Below are 27,160 nucleotides of genomic sequence, written 5' to 3' on the forward strand. Positions count from 1 at the left end.
ACCGAAATAGAGGACAGCGTCGTGCATACACATGCCAGGTTTAATGAAAATCCAACTATTATTGGGGAAGTTATAGCAGTTCAAACTTATCAATTTCGTGCTAATTAGCAGGATCCTAAGCCATACAAATAAGATGCTGACGTCATAATTAACGAGAATAATTGAAATTCGAGTGAAATATTAAAATTCCATTCAAGAAGAATCTAATTCACCTTAGCCCTTTTTAAGGTTTTGTGTAAACACAAAACCTTATTAAAATCGGTTTACTGTCTGTCTGTCTGTCTGTCCGTCTGTCTGTCTGTCTGTCTGTCTGTCTGTCTGTCTGTCTGTCTGTCCGTCACACGCAGTTTTCTCGGAGACGGTTACAGCGATTGACACCAAATTTGGTGGAAAGCTGGAAACTGTGAACGCTCACGCATACAGTGAGTTACGTCCTTTAATGATAAATTTAAGGGGGGGTCCCCATACATGCAAAATTTTATTTTATCAAATGCCTGATCAGGATGTAATCGCGAGACCTTCAAATCCTCATCCAGTGTATCATGCGACCATTGTTTTGGCCGGCTTTTTGGTTGCTTACCATTGACTTCGATGTTCTCACCAATACTAGTTGTTGAATTCTCGTTAGCGTGAATTACGTCACCACACCATCGAAAACGCCTTTCTTGCAGTTTTTCCACGATCGGTGCAAACCCATATCGATCGCGGATATTCTCATTTCAGACGTGGTCAAAACGTGTCACGCCACCAGTGCAATACATTCCGTTCATTGTCCTTTATAGTCAACACTCAAACTATAGAGAGCGACAGACGGACGACATTGCAGTAAATTTTAGATTTGGGACGTGCGCTGATACGTCGATCACAAAGAACACCAGTTGCGGAATGTCACTTCATCCAGATGGCGTTAATGCTTGAAACATTTCATTACGCAGTTCTCCATTGGCTGATAGCATTGACTCGAGATATTTAAATCGCTCAATTCTTTCAATGGCAGTAATCTGCCCCTCCAGATATTTAAATCGCTGAGTTCTGGCAATGGTGGTAACCTGCCCAGAACTGAGCGATTTAAATATCTCAGGTCAATGCTATAAGCCAATGGAGAACTACGTTATACTCCTCACATATGGAAACACAAAACCTTTTATACCTGAAGCGTCAAGCTTCCGGTTTCCCGACTTGTTTTCACATAAATTGAAAGTAAGTGGAATCCCGAGAGGGTCTACTGTATTTAAGTCGTTACAATAAATTCTGAAAATCTTATGGATTTAAATTGCGTATTTTCGGAAAAAAGTGTGATCCACACCAAACAATTTTTTTTTTTGTTTAAAAAAAACATTCTTTTAAATATCTCAAATAATAAAAATTGCGAAAATACTAAAGTACAGAAATGCGGTCCTTTTCTCGCCGTCTTTATTTTTTGAGACAATTAAACTAAAATAATTGATCATACTTTTTTCCGACACTATGTAGAATTTATTGCAACGACTTAGTTACAATAGATTCTCAAAGGATTCAGCTTACTTTGAATTTATATGATAAAACCGGCTTCTGTTTGTATTGATATTTACACAGAAAATTCTGGTAGTAACATTATTTTGATCATAGCTTCTATCATAACTCATTTTCTAGGTCTTCTTCAAGTCTTGCGTTATTTGACCTGCAAAATATTAATGTTTTTGTTATGCCATACCACCCTGTAAGAATTCGGAAGTCGCACCGAATTATCAGATTCAACTATTGTTGGGTTATCCTAAAAGTTCATGTGAATTTTCAAGTAAAATTGAAATATATAATTTGAATCTGTAATATATGCACCATTGTTTTGGACAATACTTTTTCATCTTCGGAGAAGACCAGGTTTTTCCTGCTGATCCGAAGAATCAAATTTCACGTTAAGGAGTTTTGCAGGAACTAAAATAAATAACAATCACTGGGTGCCAGCGGTATCGAAAAACACCGCAACCAAACTTCAATAATTTTTAGCAATCTTTAAACTTGTATATTCATAGTATTCCCTTCAAGTACTACCAAATACAGAGCTTAACCATCTCCGGAAAAAGACCAAGATTCGAAGTCGATAATACTTGCCTCGATTACTCCACCCGATGTTGTTTTAAATTATCCACTCCTCGTCTCTGCTAAGCCTGTCATCCACGTTCACTTCGGGCTGTAATTTGCGCCTGAAGAGTCCACAGTTGACCAACGATCGTAACATGGATGGGATGCAGCTGGTTTGTCAATTTTGGCTATTCAGGCGGCTGGTGATCGAACGAAAAATGAGCCTTTTACGTCCAGAGTTAAACTAATGGTCTTGCAAATAGCCGGTGCATGGATGGTGCTTTTAGTCCAACTTGGGGGCTTTTTCGGTGTAACCGACCAGCCAAACTGAACGTAGCCTTTACGATGGGTTTGAAAAATGGATCATATTCGTTACAATTGTATAACAAATCACTGATGGGAATGTGACCATTTATTATCATTAATAATATGACAGACAGGCAGAGAGACCGATTTACTAAAAAACGGCTGAACCTATTGTAACGGAATTCAATAAGTGTGATCTGTGAGTCTGTATAAATCGAATGAGTGGGATCATTTTGCATTCGATTTAACGGGGGCTCCCCATACATACGAAAGATGAGTATAATATTGATGAGTATAATATTGATGAGTATAATATTTTTTTTTCACAGAATATGATAATGAAAAGGCTCAATTAGTACTTTTCAAAACTGACCTTATTTCTGACATAGCGGAAAAATAATAGGAACCTAACGGAAAACGCACACGAAGATAAAATAGGAAAGTAGCAAAAATACCAACTCCGCGGGCATGGAGTTGGAAAAACTCAAGACCCGGGTGCTGCGATCAAGACAGAAGATCCATGGAAGGTCGGATCCTCAATCGATGTTTCTCATTTTTCAGATCTTTAGGGGGCGCGGCTTTTGAGATTCCTTTTTGTGAGTTCCGCGAAAATTGAGGAACAATCAGAAATGAGAATCCTCGAATCAAGGATTTAACTTAGAGGTTTCTTTCAAGACTGATGCAACGTCAGCAAAAAATTATAACTAATAAAATCAAAACATGAAATGAAAAGGTATTACTAGTGTAATAAGAAGAAAAAAAATGCCATAAGAAAAAAACACTAACAATAAAAAACAAAAGAATAAAAGAAAAATGCAAAGATGAAAAAGGAAGAAAATACTAAAAAAATAAAATTGAAAAATTAAAAACAATTAAGGAATGAATAAAAACCGTATGATTGGACCCAATTGCTTCAGAACTCTAAGGGTCACTTCACACTTCACAACACCAGTTACATACACATTCATCTGAAATAAAATTCACAGCCATCATTTTCCTTCCACTTATTCCTGGGTTCCCGCATCATCGATCGTAATACGGCCGCCAGAGAGATTTTCACGTCCATTTCCCGTGTAACTTTACTTCATTGGTGATGTATACGCATTATCCATGTCGTAGAAAATTTGAACAAGAACCTCTATAAAGTCTTCCTCGTTGAAACATTCAGAACATCTTCACTTAGCATCATAATCGAAAACACGAAATATAGGAATGGCGTAAATTTAGTGGACAATAATTGATTACTAATTAACGCTAATGTCGTTCTGTGCATTGATTAATAGAGATATGCACAGAAACAATTCGTAATGATACTTCATCATCATCAACGGCGCAACAACTGATATTCGGTCTAGGCCTGCCTTAATAAGGAACTCCAGACATCCCGGTTTTGCGCCGAGGTTTGGCGTCCTGCGTCCTCCATTTCAGACAGGTCTGCCTCGTCTTCTTTTTCTTCCATAGATATTGCCCTTATAGACTTTCCGGGATGGATTATCCTCATGGTATCGCTCATAGAGTTCGTCGTTATTTAGGCTACGGAATTGTCCATCCTCATGTAGGGGGCCAAAAATTCTTCGGAGGATTCTTCTCTCGAACGCGGCCAAGAGTTCGCAATTCTTCTTGCTAAGAACCCAAATCTCCGAGGAATACATGAGGACTGGCAAGACCATTGTCTTGTACAGTAAGAGCTTTGACCCTATGGTGAGACGTTTCGAGTGGAACAGTTTTTGTAAGTTGAGATAGGCTCTGTTGGCTGACAACAACCGTACGCGCATTTCATCACCGTAGCTGTTATCGGTTGTGATTTTCGACCCTAGAGAGGGGAAATTATCAACGGTCTCAAAATTGTATTCTCCTATCTTTTTTCTTCCTGTTTGACCAGTGCGATTTGAGGTTTTTTGTTGTTTGGTTTCCGGTGCTGACATTGCCACAATATATTTTGTTTTACCTTCATTGATTTGCAGCCCAAGATCTAACGCCGCCTGCTCGATCTGGATGAAGGCAATTTGTACGTCTCGGGTGGTTCTTCCCATGATGTTGATATCGTCAACAAAGGCCAGTAGTTGAGCGGACTTAAAAAGGATCGTACCTCTTGCATTAAGCTCAGTGTCACGGATTACTTTCTTGAGGGCCAGGTTAAAGAGGACGCATAATAGGGCGGGACTCGGTAGCTACCAGCAAGGATGTGAAGAACGCCTATGAAAAGGTTGATCTGGCTACCTTCAGCGACATAATGTCACATTTTTGCTTTCCTGCTGAGATCGTTTTAAGCGTGTCAAGGATAATGTCCAATCGATGCTTACAACTAGGGCTGAACAGCGTTCAAATCGTTTCAGAAGTCCCCTCCGGGCGCCAAAAAAACTTCTTAAATTAAAGGAAAAAAATGCCAAAACCTATCATTTGGTGGTTCAGAACCCAGATGCTGGAAATAGCCTCTCCTCGATCTATAAGTCGTGCCACAGCTTGTTTGACACTGTAATTTCCAATGTTATTATGGCAACCTTTAATAAGATTCAGGTTATCCTGTCGTATGCTTTGATAGCCACCTGTGGCAGAGCCTAGATGGCGCCTGCTTGTGGCAGGGCGTTGGAGAGCCTCAAATCAAGGGGTTTTCTGGTCCTGGCGTCTGATGCTGCGTTCATGCGTGGTGAGTCTGCCAATGCGGTGGTTGGTTCGGATGGAACGCAAGATGTTAGTTCGTTTTTGGCGACTGAACTTTTTGCCGTGCTTCAGGCCATCCAGGTGTCTTTCAGGATGGGTGAGGAGAAGAGTCATTACAAACTGTCTCCATACTTGTAAATTACTTAAACTACTACTACTATGCCATCGCATCACATAGTTGGCAAAATGCATGCCCTTGCTTCTGACCCCCCCCCCTCCTTTTTTTAAGGCTTGAAAAGTTCTATGGTGCCCGGCTTCGCACGTGGGACAGTCATTGAATGAACTCGCCCATGTAGAGGCCCGTAAGGCTCTGGGCTCTACTCCCACAAGTTTGGTGGAACCCTCCCCTGTAGATGTAGACCGAGCAACCTTATCGATTCAATAGCAACTAAAGATTCATAACCCTAACCCATTAATAACTTGCAACGCGTATCCCGTCTGTTCGGGCAAGCTTTGACACTTATGTGCTTGTAAGTGTGTGGGCTAATTAAAAAAAGGATCAAACTTAATAAATTTGGCTGTTTTGGCCATAAACGATAGTGTGTTTATAGCAACATAGGCTAAGTGCCTTCCGCCAGTCCTATTGGTGTACTTCGTGGGTCGTATCAGGTCCTGTTTGGACTATTAGCCTGCCGGGTCCCAGGGGACAAACAAAAAACAGCATCAACGGTAACAACCTTCGCTTCAACTTAAACTCAAGTAACACAGTGTTCCTTTCACGACAATAGTCTACAAACAAACCAGAACTTCCCCAACCAATCAATCCGCGAGTCCGCAAGGAATATTCTTCCCATCTCCCAAGCCACTTTCTTCTCACTCCACAAAAATGCCTTCTCCTCCACACCACCACACCAAAACCCAGCGTTAATAGCACTTTTCGCAAGTAAATCATCGCTTCCTCATCCACGACCACCCTCAGCGCAGTATCCAATCAGCTCCCTCACAGCAATGCGTAAATACACCAGTCCATCACATTCCCGAGACGTACCGCTATAAAAAATGCATTTACTAGCACACAGCGTATGCATGTATTATATATGCCCTGCAATTTATGGAGAATCTACAGAAAAAGCGTTAATGATCATTTTCGATATTTGAACATTTCTGTATTATAATCCAACAAAGTTTTAAAGGAAATTTTAAGTTTTCGAGAAATTTAAAGGTGAGAGGCTTATGTGATAAAAATATCAACGGAATTAAAATGATCATTTATAAATTACGATTTAATGGACGAATTTGGAGTAGTGGAGGCGGTGAAAGATGGTATATAGGAATCCAACAAATGAATAGTGCGATCTGCTCCCTTCAGGACAAAAACGACACGAAATGATGCGTATGATGTGGAACCACGGATACTACACAGTCACGATAATATTGGAAAATTCTTTTCTATTAATGAACCAAATATTTATGCTTCGAGAGCCCTTCGATACGCTCAGCTACTGTTATAGCCGATAGATCATTGCCACTATAAAGCTCAATGAGAATTCTGTATCTTTCGTGGAAATATTTTTAAAAAATAAGTGTCGTGTGCAAAAACTACAAAACTCGTTATGTAGAAGACTTTGTAAAACAAAGCGGGAAACCAAGAGCTAGACGCTTCAAGTATAGCAGGTTTTGTGTTCATCTTATGTGAGAAACTTCAAGACATATTTTTCTATCCGTATATAGCTACAAATCCAGCATAATCCTTCATATGTTTTCAAACTACAAGACATGGGTACATATTACAGCCATAGATATTATACTCACCCTAAACAAACAAACTGCCTATTTCCGAATACTGTACATATATAATATATGCACGTATTTAAACTCGTACCCATATTTCCGATTTACTTCGTGTACAAAAGCGTACATATATAGTACGTATATTAAATACGACTGGTTTCATGTACAAATATATCTATCTGAATTAGACACTACCCGCAAACTTCATTAGCACGCTTATACTATATGCCTACATACACACGCACAAATTGTACATTATGTTATTCCTTACATCCACGCCATATTTTGTACTTCTGGGATGAACATAAGGCGGGTTACCGGGTAAATTTCTAAAATGTGGAAATATACTATTATTAACTTTATTTGTGCAGATATCGGAACCGGTTGTATTTTGAGGCCTAGATTTCGTTGAGGTGCACCACTATGATTTTTTTTAGATTTTTCGGTTGGATAGGTTCTGAAAACGAGAGCTGTTACACTTTTTGTGGGTCATATTTTGAGCCATCATTCCCCTATGTTTCAACCAATATCAAATATAGAACCAGTTTCGAAAAGAACTAATTGAGACCTTTTATTTGACACCCCACATGCCCACATTTTATGAAAAAAAATTTTGCACCCTCCATTCACATGTATGGGGAGCCCCCCCCCCCCCCCCCCCCCCCCTTTAACTTAACACAAAATGGCGGCGCCACTTGCTGTACGTAAAGGGATCAACAGTTCACACACTCATTCCAATTTTCGTGACAATCGGTTGAGCCGTTTCCGAATAAATCGGGTGTGACAGACAGACAGACCGGCAGACAAACAGACAGACACCGACTCGATTCTAATAAGGTTTTGTTTCACACAAAACCTTAAAAAGAGTAAAGAGTAAACAAGTCGAGAATTCGGAAGCTTCAGGTATAAAAGGTTTTGTGTTTCCCTATGTGAGGGGCATAACGTAGTTCTCCATTGGCTGGTGGCATTCATCATCAACGGCGCAACAACCGGTATCCGGTCTAGGCCTGCCTTAATAAGGAACTCCAGACATCCCGGTTTTGCGCCGAGGTCCACCAATTCGATATCCCTAAAAGCTGTCTGGCGTCCTGGCCCACGCCATCGCTCCATCTTAGGCAGGGTCTGCCTCGTCTTCTTTTCCTACCATAGATATTGCCCTTATAGACTTTCCGGGTGGGATCATCGTCATCCATACGGATTAAGTGACCCGCCCACCGTAACCTATTGAGCCGGATTTTATCCACAACCGTACGGTCATGGTATCGCTCATAGATTTCGTCATTGTGTAGGCTACGGAATCGTCCATCCTCATGTAGGGGGCCAAAAATTCTTCGGAGGATTCTTCTCTCGAACGCGGCCAAGAGTTCGCAATTTTTCTTGCTAAGAACCCAAGTTTCCGAGGAATACATGAGGACTGGCAAGATCATAGCCTTGTATAGTAAGAGCTTTGACCCTATGGTGAGACGTTTCGAGCGGAACAGTCTTTGTAAGCTGAAGTAGGCTCTGTTGGCTGACAACAACCGTGCGCGGATTTCCTCATCGTAGTTGTTATCGGTTGTGATTTTCGACCCTAGATAGGAGAAATTGTCAACGGTCTCAAAGTTGTATTCCCCTATCCTTATTCTTGTTCGTGCTTGTGTTTGACCAGTGCGGTTTGATGTTGTTGGTTGATTCGTCTTCGGTGCTGACGTTGCCACCATGTATTTTGTCTTGCCTTCATTGATGTGCAGCCCAAGATCTCGCGCCGCCTGCTCGATCTGGATGAAGGCAGTTTGAACGTCTCGGGTGGTTCTTCCCATGATGTCGATATCGTCAGCATAGGCCAGTAGTTGGGTGGACTTGAAGAGGATCGTACCTCTTGCATTCACCTCAGCATCACGGATCACCTTCTCGAGGGCCAGGTTAAAGAGGACGCATGATAGCGCATCCCCTTGTCGTAGACCGTTGTTGATGTCGAATGGTCTTGAGAGTGATCCTGCTGCTTTTATCTGGCCTCGCACATTGGTCAGGGTCAGCCTAGTCAGTCTTATTAATTTCGTCGGGATACCGAATTCTCTCATGGCCGTGTACAGTTTTACCCTGGCTATGCTATCATAGGCGGCTTTAAAGTCGATGAACAGATGGTGCAACTGTTGTCCATATTCCAACAGTTTTTCCATCGCCTGCCGCAGAGAGAAAATCTGATCTGTTGCTGATTTGCCTGGAGTGAAGCCTCTTTGGTATGGGCCAATGATGTTCTGGGCGTATGGGGCTATCCGGCCTAGCAAGATAGTGGAGAATATCTTATAGATGGTACTCAGCAACGTGATACCTCTATAATTGCTGCACTGTGTGATATCTCCCTTTTTATGTATGAGACAGATAATGCCTCTTTGCCAGTTGTCAGGCATTGATTCGCTGTCCCATACCTTGAGCACAAGTTGATGAACCACTTGGGGTAACTGGTCGCCTCCATATTTAACCAATTCGGCTGTAATTCCATCGGCTCCTGGCGACTTATGATTTTTTAGCCGATGAATTGCACGGACTGTTTCTCCTAAACTTGGTGGTGGCAGTATTTGTCCGTCGTCTTCAGTTGGCGGGACCTCCAACTCGCCGATGTTCTGGTTGTTCAGTAGCTCATCAAAATACTCAACCCATCGCTCTAATATGCCCATTCTGTCGGAAATCAGATTTCCCTCTTTGTCTCGGCAGGATGAGCATCGAGGTGTATAAGGCTTCATCCTGCTGACTTGTTGGTAAAACTTCCGCGCCTGGTGCGGTTGCTCCCTGTACTTTTCTAGTTCACAGACTTGTTGGTTCTCCCAGGCTTCCTTTTTCCGTCTGTGAAGTCGCTTCTCCGCTCGACGGAGTTCGTGATAAGTCTCTGCGCGTGCCCGCGTTCTTTGAGAATGCAACATTACTCGGTATGCGGCATTCTTCCGTTCCGTTGCTAGCTTACATTCATCGTCAAACCAGCCGTTCCGACTCCTTTTGCGGCTGGGGCCAAGTATATTTGTGGCCGTATCCATGATAACGTTCTTCAGGTGGTTGTGAAGATCATTAGTTGATGCTTCATCTCCAGGTCCTCTATTGACTGCGGTTATTGCGGCATCCATTTCCCTCTTATAGGTGTCGCGGAGGGTTGTGTTGTGGATGGCTTCAGTGTTCACTCTCACCTGATTGTCAGAGGGGATTCTAGGTGGTATTGTTATTCGAGCTCGGAGCACCATGCCAACGAGATAGTGATCCGAGTCTATATTGGCCCCCCTATATGTTCTGACATTCATCAAGGCTGAGAGGTGGCGGCGTTCGATCAACACGTGGTCAATTTGGTTGAAAGTGGTCCCGTCTGGAGAGGCCCACGTATGTTTGTGGACCGCTTTCCGCGCAAACCAGGTACTTCCAACAACCATTTCGTGTGACCCTGCTAATTGAATAGTCCGCAGTCCGTTATCATTTGTTTTTTCGTGTAAGCTATGGGAGCCAACGTATCGCCTGAATACGGGCTCCTTCCCTACTTGGCTGTTGAAATCCCCAAGTATGATTTTGATATCATATCTGGGACAGGCTTCGAGGGCTCTTTCTACTGCCTCGTAGAAGGTATCCTTCTCCGACTCTGCAGTCTCCTCTGTAGGGGCGTGAACGTTTATGAGGCTTATATTTCTAAACTTGCCTCGCAAGCGCAGAGTGCATAGCCGTTCGCTTATACTTTCAAAGCCGATAACAGCAGGTTTCATTTTTTGGCTGACTAAGAAACCTACTCCGAGCACATGGTTTACTGGATGGCCGCTATAATATATGGTGTAGTGGCTCTTCTCCAGGAAACCGGTCCCTGTCCATCGCATCTCTTGCAACGCTGTTACATCAGCCCTATATTGGGACAGGGTATCGGCTAGCTGCTTATCAGCTTCATCTCTGTACAGGGAGCGCACGTTCCATGAGAAAATGCGCAAATCTTTGTTCCTTTGTCGTTGCCGGGTCCGTCGTTTTAATATCCGTCCTATCCGAGGCTCCTGTTGTGGCTTCGTAACGGTTGTTTTCCGTGTAGGGTTGTCAGCCCTACCCAACCCCCAACCTGGAGGACCAGTTGGTACAATTTGTCCCGTTTTTAGGCGCGGGAGACTCGCCTTCATCCTTCTCCGTCTGCAGCTTTTCGTTAAGAAAGAGCTCCCAGCGGTCACCACGTGGAGGTGGAGATAGGGTTTGGTAGTAGAGCTGTTGGTGTTGGTTCAGCAGGCATTTCCCAGGTTTTATGCTCCATCGTGGGTACCAATCCACGTTTCGCCCCGGGACCTATACTACCCTTTGACCACCGGCTGGTGGCATTGGCTCCAGATATTTAAATCATTCTGAACTGAGTGATTTAAATATCTCGGGTCAATGTTATCAGCCAATGGAGAACTGCGTAATGAAATTCCTTCACGGACTAACGCAACCTGGATGAAGTAACGTTCCACAACTGGTGTTCTTTGTGATCGACTTATCAGCGCACGTTTCAAGTCTAAAATTTACTGTAATGTCGTCCATCTGCCGCTCTCTATAGTTCTGAGTGTTGGCCGACTATAAAAGATAATGAACGGTGTCTTGTGGTAATGGAGACGAAGATGTTGCATTTCACCGGTGGCGTGACACGTTTTGATCACCTCCGAAATGAGGATATCTGGGATCGCTATGGGGTTGAACCGATCGTGCACGAGTGAGGCATGGTCACGTAATTCACCCTAACGAGAATTCACTTACCAATATTGGTCAATAGTAAGCAACCAGAAAGCCGGCCGAAACAACAGTGGCTTCATACGCTGGATGGGGATTTAAAGGCCTCGCGATTACATCCTGATCAGGCATTCGATAAAACAAAATAGCGAAACCGATTCACTCGAATGTCAATTATTCTCGTTAATTATGACGTCAGCATCTTATTTGTATGGCTTAGGATGCTGTTAATTCGCACGAAATTGATAAGTTTGAACTGCTATAACTTTGACACTAATGCCCGATCCATGGTATACGTATGTGTGATACTGTCCTCTAATCTGGTGTAAAATTTAGTACTCCGAGGAAAAATATCCAAGAGTATATTTAATGCTTGATTTATCTTTATTTGAATCAAATTTTGAAAACGCTGTATTTCTACGCATCCCGACTTCTTTCTAGTTCGCTTTTGACACATATTTAGTCCATGAACTTTTTCTATTGATTTCCTTTTTCAGGTTGTCTAGAAAAACCCATTTGGAAAAGAACGACAGACTTATTTGTATCAAGTCATTAATTTGCAACTCGTTAGTGTCGCTGAATTCCAGACATTCGATCTAGTTAACTTCAAAACAGTGTCAAAATTCAAATTTGGTAAATAGCGCAGAGGAAGTGTGATACCCACTTCTAGTCTCCCCCTTGCTTTCACCCCCACTTTCCTCCAGCGTTGCAGCTTTCTACATTATTTATTCAATTAACAGACATGACCGTTTCAAATTTCTTGTGAAAGCGTGAACCTTAAGACTTTCCAAAGGGAATCCAACTACGACCCGCTCTTCTATGAATTGGTCATTAAAAATCACCATATCAAGAATCTTCGATGTTAATACCTAAAAGGCATAAATTACTGGACACATTAGTTCTTGTCACTTCCAATCGTGTGGGAGCATTACAAGTTGTTCACGTTGTTAAAAATGCATTAAAATTTCTATTAAATGTTCTTGACCTCAGCGAGAGCGACTTAACGATTTACAATTTACGATTTTTTTAATTACAGTTCTCACCCACAAACCGTCGACTAGAAAAACAACTTCGAGACACAACGATCGAAAATGACTCTTCCGAAAATGGATTCCCGAATTGGGCTGGACTACATAGTGGAGAACCGCGAATATGTCTCGAAATTGGGCGCTGCACTGGACACCAATAACTCTACCGTCAAGAAGCAAGTTTTCGAGCTATTGTCAGCCTTGTGCGCTTACAACGCCGAAGGCTATTCTAAAGCAATCGAGACTCTGGAACACTACAAGGTAAGATACCACCATGTTCGCTAAGACTCTTTCTCTGTATCTTGAAGCGGCTTAATTAGTTAAGTTCAAAGGGGATCACTGGGATACTGGGAATCGGTTGTGGCCAATATTGCAAAAGTTAGGTGAAGGTCAACCTGACGGTTCCAATGACTCAGTCTCAGAACCTTTTAGAGCCCCTGGGCTCGCACCCAATGGATATACGTAAATATGCACGCACATCGCATGAGAGTGCGTACCTACAAGAATCCAATACAATGCAAAACGAATTTGTAACTATTTCCGTTAAATTTTCGATTTTATCTCATTTCAGAGTCTAAAGACGGAACGCTACCGCTTCAAAGTGGTCGTTAAGGAATTGGAAAAGGCGACAACTGTAGAATATCAAGTGGCTTTGCTGGCATTCATCAATTGTGTTATAATTTCAGCCCCCAGTCTTCCAGACAGACTCAGAATACGTAACGAGTTTATAGGTAAGTGCGTACCCAAAAATAATTTGATACTTGCCTCCAAGTCTGTATTGTTCGAAGCGTGATTCACTACAAAATTGCTTCATTAATTTCATATATTCCTTAATGGACACATTCAATGCTTGCGCCGCGAATGATCAAAAAGACGATCTACAAAAATAACTTTGGTTATCAGCTCTTGCGTCCGAAAGATGGGAATCGTTGCGTTTTGTGATAATTTTTCGAAAATGTCTAGGCAAGACAACATTTATTTCTAAGCCATTTCAGTCTTTTTTATAGATTTTTGCTACTCAGAACCGTTCATTTTGGATAATATTAATAATAAGAAGGCATACTTCTTTATCATTTGCAATTCCGAGTAGGCAGATATCAGTGGCCGCTTCGAGGAGCCCAATTAGCTCTGCGGTGCACCGTTTTGATGCCATAAACCCCTGAGACCATGACTGTTGTTATGAGAGCAAGGAGGCAGAGTCCAGCCAGTTCAGATTTTCAGAGCCAGTCCAAGCCAGCCGCATTCACAAAGGAAAGCAGCTCTCCCACCCTGCAGCCAGCGATCTTTCTCAGATCCTGAAAGAATGGTTTTCTTAGTATCTGTAGCTCGAGCTGGGCAATCGCCTCAGGGTTTTCCCTCTTTTCCGCACCTTCGGCAATGCAAATTACAGAGTGTGCCTAGTCTGGCGGCATGGTCCCCCGTGCGAGCCGCCCTAATCTTGTATGCATTTGCACGTGTCTGGCACAAGAACCCTCGTGATCGGGTTTTGTTAGAAGCGAGGAAATTCTCCTGAATTTTCCCCTCGTCATCTGAGGTTCACAGCTGCTAAGTGGTGCTAGTAGATTCCACCCTTGACAGTCGCCAGCGGCGACAGACAGACTGTACCGCCGATGGACTGCCAAGAGCGGAGTCCCGCCTAGCCAGTCCGTGAATCCGCTCATTCCTTTCTATCACCGGGAACCCAGAGAAAGGTGACCTTGAGCGACTGCCCCACCAGCCTGGAGGATGTCGCCGCTGAATGCAAGGCTTTAATGGCCGCTTGGCTGTCGGTGAGAGTGGCTATGTTACGCTTGAGGTTCGGATTATGTTCCAGCCATCAACAGGCTTCCAATATCGTTTCTCATGGAGTTCAGTTTGCGTGTGACATAGTCCGTGAAATTTCCCGAGGTACGTCGTCTAGGATGTTACTATGGGCGTAGGGCATGCTACAACGTATTTATTGTGAAAAGTCTAGGAAGAGGAGATGTAGAAATACATTAAGAGCATCTGCTATGCAGAACTGCAGAACCCCATTAGTACCTGCACATGTGGTTTTTTGAATCCTATTAAACTTCGTTCGATTGTACGTTTTGCTCAAAGCTTGCCACCATACAATAGAACCGTACGTTTGGAGGAGACGTACCGCTGCCGTGTACATCAAGAGCCATCCTGAGTCGGAGAACCCATTTCTTTGAAAACGTTCTCTTGCAGGCATAGAATGTTATACAGCCCTTCTATGTTCAATCTCCAATTTAGCTTCGGATCCAAAATTACATCCAGATACTTTACATTGGAGGTAAGAACCAATCTTTGTTCATTCATCCGCGGTAGGTGGAATTTGGTTACCCTTGTATTGGTGGTGAATAGCATCAGTGCATCTTGCGGCCCACACACTCATAATGGAGGGGAACATCCCTGACGCTAATATCATGAAGTCGTCGGCATACGCCACCCCCTTCACCCCACTCCTGTTCAATATTCGTAAAATTTCGCCCATCACTATTAACCAGAGCACCGGAGTGATAGCGCCACCCAGGGGCGTGCCTTTGTTCACAGTTCTGGTTAAGTGTCATGTCTTAGCATGGATATTATCCAATGCGTAAGATACCCCCTCAAATCCAATACTAGTTAAAACTTTCTTAATGACGTTGGTACTAACATTGTGGAATGCTTCCTCTATATTCAGGAAGGCAGTTAGAGTATACTGTTTTTATTGCAGAGATCGCCCAACTGTGCCAATTACCTCGTGGTATCAAGAACCTATTCCGAACCATCACAGTTCTCCGAGCTGAGAAAATGGAAGGTTGGTGTACTGCCCTGTTACACACCGATAGATTTATATTAATAATAAATTCATGATTCACCTCTTTCGTTGATTTCCGAGTTCATTCAGAGCGTATGATTTACATTGGCGTCCCATTCTTTCAACGGGTAGGCCTTCTTTGCTGCTATGCTGGTCGTCAAATGTTGCAGTTCTTCTGGCGTAGCCGAGGAAATATACACGTTCTCTTCACCCCTTGGTGGGGTAGAGCGCATCAACCGCGCTATCGCTCGCGGTTACTTTAAATCCCCGTTAACTCCTCCCACTTCTTCCCAAGACGCTCGGGCTGGTCCTCTACTGTTCTGCGCCAAGTGTCTTTAGGGCGAACCTCTCGTCGGCTATCTTGGGAGAGTGGATTCATAGCTCCCAATGCGATTGTTGCCCCTCCGTAATGTGTGACCTATCCACTACCACTACTGTCTTCCGATCACATCGCATACTAGTGCCAAGTTCTTCGTTTGAGATAGCGTCAGGCCAGCGTACTCCGATAATGCCAACAGTGGAGTTCTCTTTCCATGTGCTGCTCCCACACAGAACAGTCCCAACGTAATCTTAATGCTGAGATAACTGCATTTAAGACTGGACTGCGGATCTAGCGTTCTTGGTGCGTCAGGCAACATCCAGTTCGGTCCCGCCGTTGGCAGAAATCACGTTTCTTTTATGTACGAATTGATCGACGCCTCCAATGCAATGGCATTAATGCAAATAGGGACTCGTTAGACTGAGAACTTCGGTTTTGCTCTTTCCAAATGCAGAGCCGAAGTCTATGACCCGGTGGGAGAACAAACAGGTGTCATCAGCGTAGTAGAGGTGTTTGAAGAAAGATATCATTGTCCATTGAATTACTCTACGTCCTCCCGACAGGGCAGCATGAAGAACTTCACCGATAACAAGAATAAATAATATCGGTGACAGGATGAAACTCTGTCGGACTCTGCTTTGAACGTCAAAATTCTCCGAGATTTTACTTCAGTGCAGCACATTTTGCGTCATCATATGTCGTTTTGATAATGGCTGTTAGTTTCTCAGGAATGTCCCTCCTACGTAGAGCACTCCACATACACTTGATACAAATGATCCGTAAGGTGTTGACGCGGTCAATGCAGGACGATCCGGAACGGAAACCAGCCTGCTCTCTCGAGATGTTCTTTGATTAGGATTTTTTTAACTATTATCTTTGCGACGGCAGCGAGCACGCCGATACCCCTCAAAGTGTCACATTCAAAACCTGTGCCCTTTTTCGTGATACGGTATATAGTTCTGAAATCATTGCGAACTGCGGCATTTTTCGTTTCCCGGGCACACTATGCTAAATTTCTGGGGTTTTCGCTCGGAGCGCATTATCCCCGTCATCACTAACAGCGGTCAGTAGAGCTTTCAACCCCTCGCGTCCGTCGATCCGCAGTCAGCGCTCTGGTTTAGAGCGTTCAACTAAAGTTATGTAACTATAAATAAAAAATCCAAAACCGTTTGAGCACACTAGAAATTATCATAGTATGCTACTTGTCGCCTTCCTCAGTTCAACCCAACCAAGTATTCGCCGAAATATCCATATTTGGAAAAAGTAAATTTCTAGTACGCGGAAACGGTTTTAGATTTTTTATTTCTAGTCACATTAGGCAAACCACGATTTTGATAGCAGTGCGAGGATCCCGTCTTATATCCATCAAGACGGGATTGACCGAGTAGACATTTTTAAAGTTTTGGTGAAACGAAACCTTATTGAATTTGATTCACTGTCTGTCTGCCTGTCGCACTTTTCTCCAAAACGGCTAAACCCATCCGAACGATATTTGATGGACATATGGGAACAATGAAATCCCACCTATACGGTGAGTGAATAAATTTGCGTGGGGAGAGGAGAAATCTGAAATTAGTTTTACGTGAATTCTAAAGGGTGCGAGTAAGGAGTCAAAAGGTACACTCTTGAAGTGACACAGGACTCAGTTTCGGAAACTACCCAACCGAAAAATTCGAAGAAAATTTGCACCAATATGGAAGATAGTATCTCGCATGCGCATACCAGTTCATCAAAATCCGGCCATTAACGCCAAAGTTACAGCAGCCCAAACTTATCAGTTTCGCGCGAAGTTACTGCATCTGAAGCCATGCAAATAAGATGCTGACGTTGTAATTAACGATTATAATTGACATTCCAGTGAAATATTAAAGTCCCATATATGAAGAACTTACATCTCCCCAGCCCTTTTACCCTTTGCTGCTATTAGGTGGGCACTTTTTTAAGGTCTTGTGTAAAACAAAACCTTATTAAAATCGATTTGCTGTCTGTCTGTCTATCTGTCCGCTATACGCATTTTTCTCGGAGACGGTTATAGCGATTGACACCAAACTTGGTGGAAAGGTTGGAACTAGCAACGCTCACGCATACAATGGATTACATTCTTTTACGTCGAATTTAAGAGGAGGCCCCATAGATGCAAAAGAGGGGTGTACATTTTTTTTACCAATTATAGGTCTTAATTTTGACATTTGTTAGAATGGTAGGGAGTACGCGGGTCAAAAGTGATCATCTCTTTAAAGGGCCCATTCTCAGAAAAAGTCTTGAATGAAGTGCTCTAACACACTTCAAGGCCCTGATCCAATATCGATTCTTGCGCCAACGATTATTATTATTTCCGAGTTATCACAATCTCGGCAGATGCCGAATTTTACCTAATACTAGCACTAAGTGCCAAGCATTTAGGCTCGGACGATCCTACCTACTTAAAAACTAAAGGGGCACTGCTGGTGGTGGCCGGTGGTAGGTCAGTGGGAGAATCCGTCGAGTACTCCCCGCAACATCGAGAACGTATGCAGAATGGTGTACTTCTGCATGGTTTGAACCAGACTGCGAAAGTCCCAGGACATCAAGGGAAGCCGTCAGGGATTTAGGTACAATACCTGTAGCTGACAATATTATGGGAACTACAACCACCCGCTCGAGACGCCAAATTTCTTTGATTTCCCAAGCCAATGGCTCATAGTTCACCTTCTTCCCCACGTATTCCCGTTCAATGTTGCTATTATGGGGGATAGCAACATCAATAATATACGCGGAGCGACCCGTCTTGTCAACTAACAGTACGTCAGGCTTGTTGTGTGCGGTATGGCGAGCAGTCAGAACTTGCCGGTCCCAATACATGCTGTAAGCAGAACTATCAAGTACTGCTTGCGGCTCATATCGGTAAACCGGACATGTTCCCGTGATCAGCCCATGCTGATATGCAAGGTTTTGATGGATAACCTTACATACAGCATTATACCTGGTGGTGTATTGCACCGGTGCCATAACAGTACAGCCAGAAATGAGATGGTCCAACGTCTCTAACGCCGAACCACACATTCTGCACTGATCGTTCTCCACCCGTTCTTTCATGATGAGCTTTTTATAAGCTCGGGTGGCGACCACGCCATCCTGAATGGCACACATGAACCCTTCGTCTCAGCAAAGAGCTCCCCAGTACACAGCCATATGTTCGACAAATGACTGCCAAAGACAATTCACGTGTTTACCGTGCATTGCCTTCGACTTCCATTCATCGATACGCTCTTGGTCCGACTTCACCCCACTCAGAGGAATGAAAGATCGATCCTTCAAATTAAGTGGAGCCAGCCCACAGTCTGCCTTACAGACAGCCGCATGCAAGGGACTCGCCTGCTCTTTGCTGTAAAAATAAGCGCGCAGCGAGTCGACTTGGCGATGATGTTGTGCCGCCACGTCAACCACGCCCCTACCTCCAATGTTGCGAGGCAGGTTCATCCGCTCCACGGCAGACTTTGGATGATGCATTCGGAATTTCGACATAGCTGTCTGTATCCGCCGCTAAACATTTCCCAGATCGGTTTTCATCCACGGCAATATTCGGAATGCATAAGCCAGTGAAGGGATAGCGAATACATTCCACGCGCTTATCTTATTCTTCCCCGAGAGATGCGATTTCAGCACCAGCTTTACACGTCACAGGAATTCGGACAGCAGAGCATTCTTCATATTACCAACTCGAGCATGGGTTCCTTGCAGAATTCCCAGATACTTGTACAAGTCTCTCTCGGTCATAGCTTCGATGTGAAGGTCACCAATGCTATGTCCGGCATGCGGGTCGTGATGGCCTTTGCGGATGGCTTGCATTCGACACTTGTCTAATCCAAATTCTATCCGAATATCATGGCTGAACATGTCTATTATTCGCAACAGACTTGTAAGATGTTCGTCAGTCCCAGCATACAGCTTGATGTCATCTAAGTACATCAAGTGTGTCACATTACAGTACATCGCACTTAGTACGTAGGCCATACTTTATTGCAAAACCATGCCCTCTAGCGTCATCCAATATCCATGAAAGGGGGTTCAGTGCCATACAAAACCAAAGGGGACTCAACGAATCCCCCTGAAGGCTGCCCCTCCGTATACGGATGGGCTCTGAGGTATTAGCACCCTCAGATGTACGCACTGATAAGGTATGCCACCCTTCGATGACTGTCGCTAAAAACTTTATTAGTTTCGGATCAATGCGATACAGATGTAGGATATAATCGATCAGGTATGCGAAACGCTATCAAAAGCCTTGGCATAATCGATATAGCAACTAAAGAGGTTTCTTTGGCCTCTAGTTGCTTGTCCTACAACTACCGAGTCGATAATGAGTTGCTCTTTGCAACCCCTTGACCCAATTCGTCAGCCCTTCTGCTCCTCGGACAGAATGTTGTTGGTCTTGAGGTGTGCATTGATCCTTCCACAAATAATGGACGTAATTAATTTGTAGAGGTTTGGTAAGCAAGTAATCGGTCTTGTGTCTGCGGGGTCCTGCATCGTGTCCTTCTTAGGGATAAGGTAGGTAATCCCCGCAGTGAGGGAGGGTGGAAATTCCTCCGGCCGACTCATGACCTCATTTATACTGCGTGCCAGCCGACTGTGTACGCTGGTATATTTCTGATACCAGAAATTCTGCGCCCGATTCAGACCTGAGCCCCTCCAGTTCTTCGAGTTGTTGATGGCTCGTCAAAATTCCTCTTCGGTAACATCCGCAAAATTCATGCCAGGTGTATTGGCATGGTGGATGCCTTCGGCGTTGATCCACTCAACATGCTCACCCTGCTGGGCCAAATACCCAATACTCTTTCGCTTCCGCCACCGAGAACTGTATTGTCTGGACGCTCTGTTGGGATTCGTTGAGAGATCTGAAAAAGCTCCGCTGGTTCTTCGCGTATGTTGCATTCTTAACACGTCTGGAATGACTTTCGCCATACCGTCGTATGTATGACAAAAAGTTTCTGCTTTAGTGTGTCCAGAATTTCAACTACAAGTGTCTCACTGGGGATGGCATAGTTCCGGTAAACCCTCTGCACTTTATTTCTCAGCCGTCTGCTGGCATTGCCAGTGCTGATATGAATCAGTCTAGCAATGTCCTGCCTTAGTAAATTCCGCCGACGTCCCAGACGAATTTGCCATGGTGGATCTCTTTGGTTACTCATACCATACACGAAAGCGAAGCGGTAAGATATTGTACCGGCCCCCGCCGTTATTTCGTAGTAGGAGTGGATGATGAAGAGGTTCATTTCTTCAGTCCATTTTATCCGCTGCCTACGCAAACCTGCTGGAGTGGTCGCCACAAATTGTGGCGAAACAGCTGCAGCAGGCGAAGCTGCGCTCCTGGCCATCGTGGCGCCTAGACGTCCGACCGCTCCACGACTAGCGGTTTCGACGCCGTGCTGTCCATGACGGGAGCCCGACCCAGTCACCAAGTCAGACGACTCCCGCCGGTTATCCGTACCGGATCTCAAATTTCTTCTTCTTCTCATTTTTGGTGGTGCATTTTATTGGTGAGTAATCTGCAAGACTGCAAAATTCCTGCACTTTCCTCACCTACCCCCTGAGACACTGCGGTGGCGTACAGTCTATCTATACAAAAGCTATCCATCCCTCCTCCTTTCACAATCGGGCTTGGGACCGGCTTCAGCGGAGTTGTATTATTATTATTATGCTCAGAAACTACCCAACTGGGCTCCGAATTACCCTCCATACCCTCCTCCATCCATAAATAATAGTATGTTACTATAATTTTTAGTAATTGGCTGCAGAACCCCCCTTAAATCCATCCTAGCACCTCGAAATTGCAGCGATGTAGGCTATAACATAGAGCATGATTCTGCCAAGTTTGGTGGAAATCGCACCATTACTGATAAAGTTATAATACAAAACCTTTTATACCTGAAGCGTCCAGCTAATAAAAGAGTTAGGAATGAAGGAATTGGTAACTTAGGGCAGAAAGAGTCATGAAAATCGAATGTTCCAAAAAAAAATGGACTAAGACGTTAGCGCAAAGCAGCCAGTTAGTCAGTGAAACTCAAATCTCGAAGTAGGGGTCATCAATTCCATGGAGTAATTATCGACCCATGAAATTGCTGGACAAGAACTTGACACTCTTCATCAAGTAAATATGAAATGCTATGTATAATTTTCAAACTGATCCAGTATATAAATTGTTAAGAGGGTGAGAATTTCTTACGAAATCATTGCAGTTACATTTTAACATTTGCGTCAACGGGATCAAAGTATGAAAATGCATACAAGTTTTCGCTAATCAGGGACCGTTTTGCATAAAATTAGATATTCATCAAAACCTGAACACATTAATTAATAACCCTCCCAGACAAATAAGAGCATGTATCAGGTACTACAATTAACCAGAAATCGCTTTGATATTTTCCAATCTATCATTAACACCAGCAATTTTGTTTAAATTTCATAAACTTATGATGTTTATCTCCTTTCAGGTCTTGGCGTTTTACCAATTTTGAATAATCTAAGGTAAGCAAAATTATACCCGTCGAAAGCTCTTACTCATGATCGCGCTCGTGATAGCGGTTTGCAGAAGCTGCGCTGTTAACACATTAAACCGGTAACTTATGCATATGCATCACATCAGACGGATGCATGCACATACATTCACTATAATTACAATATCATCGAGTTTGAATACAACACGACATAGTCTCTGCTATTAAGATATTTGATCAGTAAATTGCGCAACGTACCATACGTGCTAGCAAACACGCAACCTTTTAAAGAAATCTAAGTTACTCGTAGTGGAACAGAATTGGACAAACTGAAAATTTCCTGATGTCCTGGTTCTAGAAAATCCCATTTTAAGATATTCCCTCGCAGAACGAGAAGCCTCTATACTAAAAAGGTGGTCCAGTAAGGTGTGAGACCTTGAATATGGAACAGAATGTTTTTGCTGCAAATCAAGCAATAGTACTGACACTAAGACGCGCTGGCACGGTCTTGCAGATAAATAAACCCCATTTTGTAGCCGTTTTCGTAATGAAGAATAAGATGACCATCTAACATTTTTTATCCTTCTCGTTCGATTCGAAACGAACATGAAATATTTCGATTAATGCTTTACGAAGCAGGATTTGATATTGGCTTTATATTAGGAGGCTGGAACATGCAAACTCGAAGTGAGAGAGGACTCATTCTCAGAAACTACACAGCCAAAAAATACGCAAAAATGACGATGGTGTCTATATGTAAAATGTAGGTCTCTTAAGTACATCCCGCTCCGATAATCTCCACGGGTTAAAATTATTAAGAGTATAATGCTACATTTTTGAATTCATCGCTGTCGGGTCCTGGCAATGTGATTCAATGGTATCCACGGTTTGCCGAAAACCTTGCACCTGTTCACTTTTCTACGTAACGTAGCTCTAAGGCGACCCATTCGTGATCCTGGGATAGAGGGTTCTATTGCCTGGAAATGAACTTGTTGCCCTTTTTTAATATGTGACCTATGCACTACCATTTCCTCCTCATCAGCACTTTACTGGTTAGTTATTGTCTCAAGGCAGAATACCTCGATGACATGATGCGGACATGAACAGATGAAATCTTGGAACTGGGCGTTCACTTTCCAAAGAAAGAACATTGGTACGTCCTCAATTTGAAGTTGGTGCGAAAGTATAATGGTTACATTTATAGATTTTTGAGAAACCAGCGAAGATGGATTGCGCAGCCATCGGCAGGAACAACGCCATGTTCTTCTTATTAATGTAAATTACAAAAGTCCGGTGACCATTCAGACTGAAAACTATGGTGTTGTTGGTGTTTATTTTCAGCTTCAGCTTGCCTAATTAAAATCCAGATTCATTTGATCAAGGTGCATAACTCGAGTTTAAGAGGAAAGATGTTATGGCACCACCAAGGCAGCATGAAGAACGTCATTGATAATGAAAAGGAAAAGAATAGTATATGTTACAAGCCTGCTTTGGGTTTTTTAGAAATTACTCCAAGATTTTACCTCGCCATTATATGTCACTGTGATAATAGCTGATAATTTCTCCGGAATACCTTTCCTGCGCATAGCATTCCAGATGTACTCCTTGTTGATACTGTCGAAAGCCTTCTCGAAATCGACGAAGAGCGCACACTGCTCCGAAGGGTGTTAATGTAATCAGTATAAGAGGATCCGGAGCAAAAACTACCCTGCTCTCTGTCGACCAAGCTTTCCAGTTGTTGTTTGTTGTGGTCTACAATTATTTTAGTTTTTAGCTTCTTCGAGATTCCCCAAATTGCCAAGATTTACGAAGACCTCAGGATCACAGAATTACAAATTAGTGGAGCTACCAACTCTCCATGGACTACAGGGGCTCCAGACTGATAGCCTTGCTTGGCTTGGACGCATTCATAGCAAAAATAATTACGCTTCCGCTGGGAGAAGCAATCCGTATTCGGATATTATGGTGGCTTACCAGATCGTTCGGCAGAGGATGGACGAACTTCACTGAATGTTTTACGATTGAGAATCGATTTACCTCTTAAGCTGCTAATTATCGTGGATGAGAGGGCTACATTACGGACCGTCCATAGTCAACCAGGCCTTATGACTTTCCTTTGAAATCTCCATCTAAGACACTTTTCACAACGGCTCTGGTCTATGTCGTTTGCGCAGCAGTTTTCCCACTTTTGAACGGCACTCAGATTGCGGTAACGACCCGTACTGAATTTAGGTAGCCAACGCTATATTCCCTTACGAGCGAACTAGTAGCACACGCAACGTAAGCGACCATCAGATGATGAGCCCCTTCGAGCCACGTCACCCTTTTGTTGCGCACATTCAGAAAAGAACTCCTAAATCTATTGCCGATCGTGATGCTGTTGATCTGATTTGATGTTCGTTGCGAGTCAGTCGAAATCCCATCAACCTCAAGACAGGTCCTGTGCATACACAGTCTGCCGCCGATGACAAGAAGAAAAAAGTTCGAGAAATCTCAAACCTTTCGCCATTATCATTACCCTCAGGAATGCTTATATCTTCCCATCGCATCAGTGAGTCTAACATTTTGGAAGCTCGAAAAAAGGGTAATTTTTCTTAATTTTCTTATAGATTGTAATATTGTACAATATATTAATGTAATTCTTCTTAGTTAACATGAATACATTATTAGGGTAAGGATTCTTTTTAAAAGTTTTTTTTTATAAAAAAAAGGAGTCAGTGTTGCTGATTTTATCAAGCAAAATAATTGAAACGACTTCATGATAGTGATGATAGTGGGTATCGTTCGTTCATTGAGAAATATCAAAATGTTGGTAGTTAGTTGTGGATGTTTTACTAAAAAGTCTGTCTTAATAACCACCAACTTCGTATAAAAGTTCCAGGTCCCGCGACTGGCTAGCCAAAAAACACTTTAAATATCGTTAAAAGCCGAAAATGATCGCTTTAAGTAAAAAGCCTCAAAATAATGCTAGCGTGCTTATCTCAGTCAACACGGCAGGACGGAGCCTAGTCATGTCGAGAAATAGGTAAAGGCTCTTGGGACATGGACGGTGTCAAGACGTAAGTAAATTAGTCGAGCTAAATATTGGTTCCCCACTGGAAAGACTGTACAAGACAATGATCTTGTCAGTCCTCATGTATTCCTCGGAGACTTGGGTTCTTAACAAGAAGAATTGCGAACTCTTGGCCGCGTTCGAGAGAAGAATCCTCCGAAGAATTTTTGGCCCCTTCATGAGGATAGACGATTCCGTAGCCTACATAACGACGAAATCTATGAGCGATACCATAACCGTCCGGTTGTGGATAAAATCCGGCTCAATAAGTTACGATGGGTGGGTCGCTTAATCCGTATGGATGAGTCTATAAGGGCAATATCTATGGTAGAAAAAGAAGACGAGGCAGACCCTGCCCTAAGATGGAGCGATGGCGTAGGTCAGGACCCCACACAGCTTTTAGGGATATCTAATTGGTGGACCTCGGCGCAAAACCAGGATGTCTGGAGTTCCTTATTAAGGCAGGCCTAGACCGGATACCGATTGTTGCGCCGTTGATGATGATGATGACTGGAAAGACGAAGGAACTCGCAAGAGTCATTCGGAAAAGACGCATTGATAATTGCGCTCTTCAACAAACTCGACGTTGTCACCACATATGCAAAACATACTGATGCTGAAAACGATGCATTCTGGCAACTTCTCGATGCAAAACCCCTGAACGTCCCTGCTGATGACTGTATCGTCATTGCGGGCTACGTTAATGGTCATGGGGGTGAAAAGGCAAACAGCAACAGGTGTCATGGGGGAAAATAAAGGCCATCTTAAGTAGTGGGGATTTCACGCGAAGAAAGAAGAAATGATTCCACTTACCCAATTATCAACCATTACGAATGTCGAAGAATCGTGGAACCAAGTTAAAAACACTATCCACAACGCGGTCTATCCAATCCTCGGTATTACAAAGCGGTTCATCAACCGAGATACTCGCCTTTGGAATGACGATGTCCAAACAAAGGTCCGTGGAAAAAAAACGCCTCTAACATAAGTTTCTCGATGATAAAACGCTGACCAATTGGCAAATTTACGGGAATGCCATTCCTGAGCAAGGACTGTCCATTACAAAGATCTTTACAATAAACTAGAAACTGGCGTCGGCGACGGAGATCTTTATCGACTTATCAAAAACCGACATAGGAGATCGAACACCTCTGTTGCGTTAATGTCAAGAACGGAACTTTGTTTGCTGATCGACGAGCCGTGCAGATAGATGGGGGGGTGGAATATTTGAAGTAACACTGTGGCTCAGTGAGTTATTCAATCGGATTATTGAGGAAGGTAGAACACCATCTGTACGACCATTCCAGTATTGAAAAAGAAAAGTAATTTGAGCAGAATGTTCAAATTATCGTCCCATCCGGTTATCCGGTATTTGCGAAATCGTTAAATAACCATGGATCAAGTCGGGTTTGTCTAGAACTGCCAAACTACTGACACACTGCGCGGTTACTCATGGAGAAGCACCGTGAAAAGTATTGTCTTGTTTACATTAAATTTTTGAGTCTATAGAAACTCTTGACCATGTGCCACACAGACTCATTTGGTATGCTCTGCGGTAACACCAGAGGAACTCGTGCGCTGGTTTAATTACTCTACCACGATCTGAAAAGTGAAGACCCTCTCACAGCAAAGCTGTCATCGAGCAACTTCTTCAAAAATAGAATGGTCGCCTCATGCAACACGGTCTCGGACTGAATCTGAATAAAACAGAATTCTTGAGGATCCCTCCCAATGAAACTGTCGCTGGTAGTGACCTACCGAGAGTTAAGCGATTTAAATATCTCAGATCAATGCTATCAGGCAATGGTGAACTTAGTCTGAACATCAAAGTCGACGGAAAACAATGCAAAATGCGTCCGAAACAACGCAAAATGCTTCCGAAACAACGGTGGCTTAATACGCTGGATGTACATTTCAAAGTCTCACGACTGCATACAGATTAAGCCTTTGACAGAGCAAAATGGCGAAGCCGATCAAGACGAGCCAACCATTCTTCTGAACGGGACAAAGGCGGGTGATGCAATTTTCTTTGTTCATTATATAGACTAC

General features: G+C 43.2%; 1 protein-coding gene across 1 annotated transcript in view; it reads left to right on the plus strand.

The window, feature by feature from the left end:
• The window catches only part of LOC119650333 (formin-J), a 218,778-nt gene that overhangs the window by 152,462 nt on the left and 39,156 nt on the right, over positions 1-27,160 (plus strand). Inside the window, 3 exon segments of the mRNA XM_038052988.1 lie at positions 12,491-12,743; positions 13,054-13,213; positions 22,057-22,090. Of these exon segments, the coding sequence (XP_037908916.1) occupies positions 12,546-12,743; positions 13,054-13,213; positions 22,057-22,090 (392 nt within the window). The 5' untranslated portion in view covers positions 12,491-12,545.

Source organism: Hermetia illucens, chromosome 2, assembly GCF_905115235.1.
Source record: "Hermetia illucens chromosome 2, iHerIll2.2.curated.20191125, whole genome shotgun sequence".
In the NCBI taxonomy this organism is placed as follows: Eukaryota; Metazoa; Arthropoda; class Insecta; order Diptera; family Stratiomyidae; genus Hermetia; species Hermetia illucens.